The 2,481-nt window shown below is 33.3% G+C and overlaps 1 protein-coding gene across 1 annotated transcript; it reads left to right on the top strand.

The window, feature by feature from the left end:
• Window positions 1-253: 253 nt before the first annotated feature.
• On the top strand, window positions 254-985 carry LOC136086257 (uncharacterized). Its single transcript, XM_065808543.1, has one exon. The coding sequence runs from the start codon at window positions 254-256 to the stop codon at window positions 983-985; it is 732 nt and encodes a 243-aa protein (XP_065664615.1).
• The last annotated feature ends 1,496 nt before the right edge of the window (window positions 986-2,481 follow it).

The raw sequence follows: 2,481 nt of genomic DNA on the forward strand, positions 1-2,481 counted from the left end.
GGCTCACAAGTTTTAAAGTACATTTTCTGTCCTATCAAAAAATCAAAGTATTTCTCGGTATCTGTCGATTCTACACCAGATGAGGCTCATATTGATCAGTTAACTATTACAATTCGTTACATAGATATGGAAAAGTTAATACCGAATGAGAGATTCCTGAATTTTATCCCTAATACAGGTCACATTGGTCGTGAAATGACAGAGGCATTATATTTGAAATATCTGGAATTATAGGAGGCATGGAAGCAAATACATGGAGGCATTATATCTGAAATATCTGGAATCCAATGGAATCAGTTTAAATGACTGTCGAGGTCAATCATATGACAATGCTGCTAACATGAGCGGTAAATATTGCGGAATGAAAGCTTTGATAAAGGAACAAAATGACCTTTGCATTTATGTCCCATGTTGTGCATATTCGCTGAATTTAGTTGGTAAGGCAGCAGCAAATACATGTTCTGCAGCAGTGAAATTATTTGACTTTGTTCAAGAAGTGCACGTCTTTTTCACAGCATTACCTTCACGTTACCAAATCCTAACAGAAGCACTGTCTAGCTCTCAAGAAAAGACAAACAAGAAAAAATTGCTGACACCTAAAGGATTGAGTGATACTCGTTGGTCATGCAGACATGATGCAGTTAAGACACTTGTTGTTGGATATGACAAGTTTAAGGTGGCTTTGGAAAAAACTTCAATTAACAAGGAGGAAAAGGATATTGTTCGCAATGCTGCTGGTCTTCACAATCAAATGTGCAAGATCGAAATTGCGCTATATTCATTGTTTTGGAATGAAATATTGGAGCGATTTAATGCCACAAACAAGGTACTCCCGAGTCCTGAAATGGTATTGTGGTCTGCAGTAGATGCCCTTACTTCAATGAAAGCATTCGTGGAATCAAAACGAGAATGTTTTGCTCAATATGAAGAACGTGCAAAGAAATTATCTGGTTCAACTGAATATTCCCAAGCTCAACGTCGTTAGCGAAATAGAAATGTTCGCCTCAGTCCATTGGGTTATGAAACTGGAGATGAAGTTCAACAATCCCCAAGTGATCAGTTTCGCACAACAAGTTTTATCCCAATGTTTGACCAATTTAATGTCTCACTTAAAGACAGAATAATTGCTCACAAGAATGTATGTAAGTATTTTGGCTTATTTCTGAATCGCCTTGATGAAATGAAACCAAACGAAATAATGATGTCTGCGAATAATTTGGTTAACAAGTACAAGCCTGACCTTGAAGAAAGTCTCGGAAATGAGCTTGTTCAGTTTTCAGCCCTTCTAAAGCTTTATATGGATACTATGATGCTAATGCAAATGTGCCCAAAGAACTTTTCTTTTACATAATTTTAAATGCGACTAACTTCATCTCAAGTTTCCGAAATGTAGAAATCCTATTAAGGATGTACTTGGTCCTAATGGTCTCTAATTGTTCGGGAGAACGATCGTTTTCCAAATTGAAACTTATCAAAAACAGACTAAAGACCAACTTAGTCTGTTTAAGGACCAACTTAGACAATGAGCCAAAATCGACTTTCTTATTTGACACTTATGAGCATAGAATCCGATTTACTACGGGAGATTAGTTTCTCAGATATTGTGAAAAACATTTGTTTTGCAAAAAGTTAGAAAGGCTTACATTTCTTTATAATCTTACAAATTTTTACAAAGTTGAACAAAATACATGTTTATATCATTATATGTTTCATATCTATTGATTGTTTTTATTTGTCCATACATTGCTTTAGCATTACCCCCAATTTATGTGATGGTCAAACCTTATGCGAAGTTACTTTAGATTTTAACACATTACATTACAATACAGTTTTAGTACCGGTAAACGGTACTAAACGTTAGCTATGCTTGCTTGAAAATCTTTCTCGAGGGCCCCCACAAGTTTCAGTGCCTCAGGGCCACACAATTGTTTAATCCGGCCCTGTATATATATATATATATATATATATATATATATATATATATATATGTATATATATATATATATATATATATATATATATATATATATATATATATATATATATATATAGGTACGTAGAATTACGCGTTTTACGGAACCGATATTTGTGCTAAAATTCTGTGCCACGTTTTTTGAAGTTTGCTTTTCGCTATCGAGGGAGAAACGTATTTTGAGGATTTTTATTTAGAGTTATATATTAGTATAGATATTTTTTAAAAACTAGAATAATTAAACTTTATAAATTTGTACCTTTTGATTACAATAAAAACTTTTTAAAGTAGATTTTTCAATGACAAAAACTTAGTTATACATTGTGCATTCAGTAAATGTTGAAGAAATGGTTGTTTTTTTTGCAATACTATTCTCGATGAAGTTTACACAAGTTCTTTGCACCTGCCAAATTTCATTGATTTATTTCATGCAGCACATACTCTATTTTGTGCAGCACTTTTGGTACTTAAAATTTTATTTTCCGCTTTTATTTTGAGACATGGGGAGG

This window comes from Hydra vulgaris, chromosome 10, assembly GCF_038396675.1.
Source record: "Hydra vulgaris chromosome 10, alternate assembly HydraT2T_AEP".
Lineage (NCBI taxonomy): Eukaryota > Metazoa > Cnidaria > Hydrozoa > Anthoathecata > Hydridae > Hydra > Hydra vulgaris.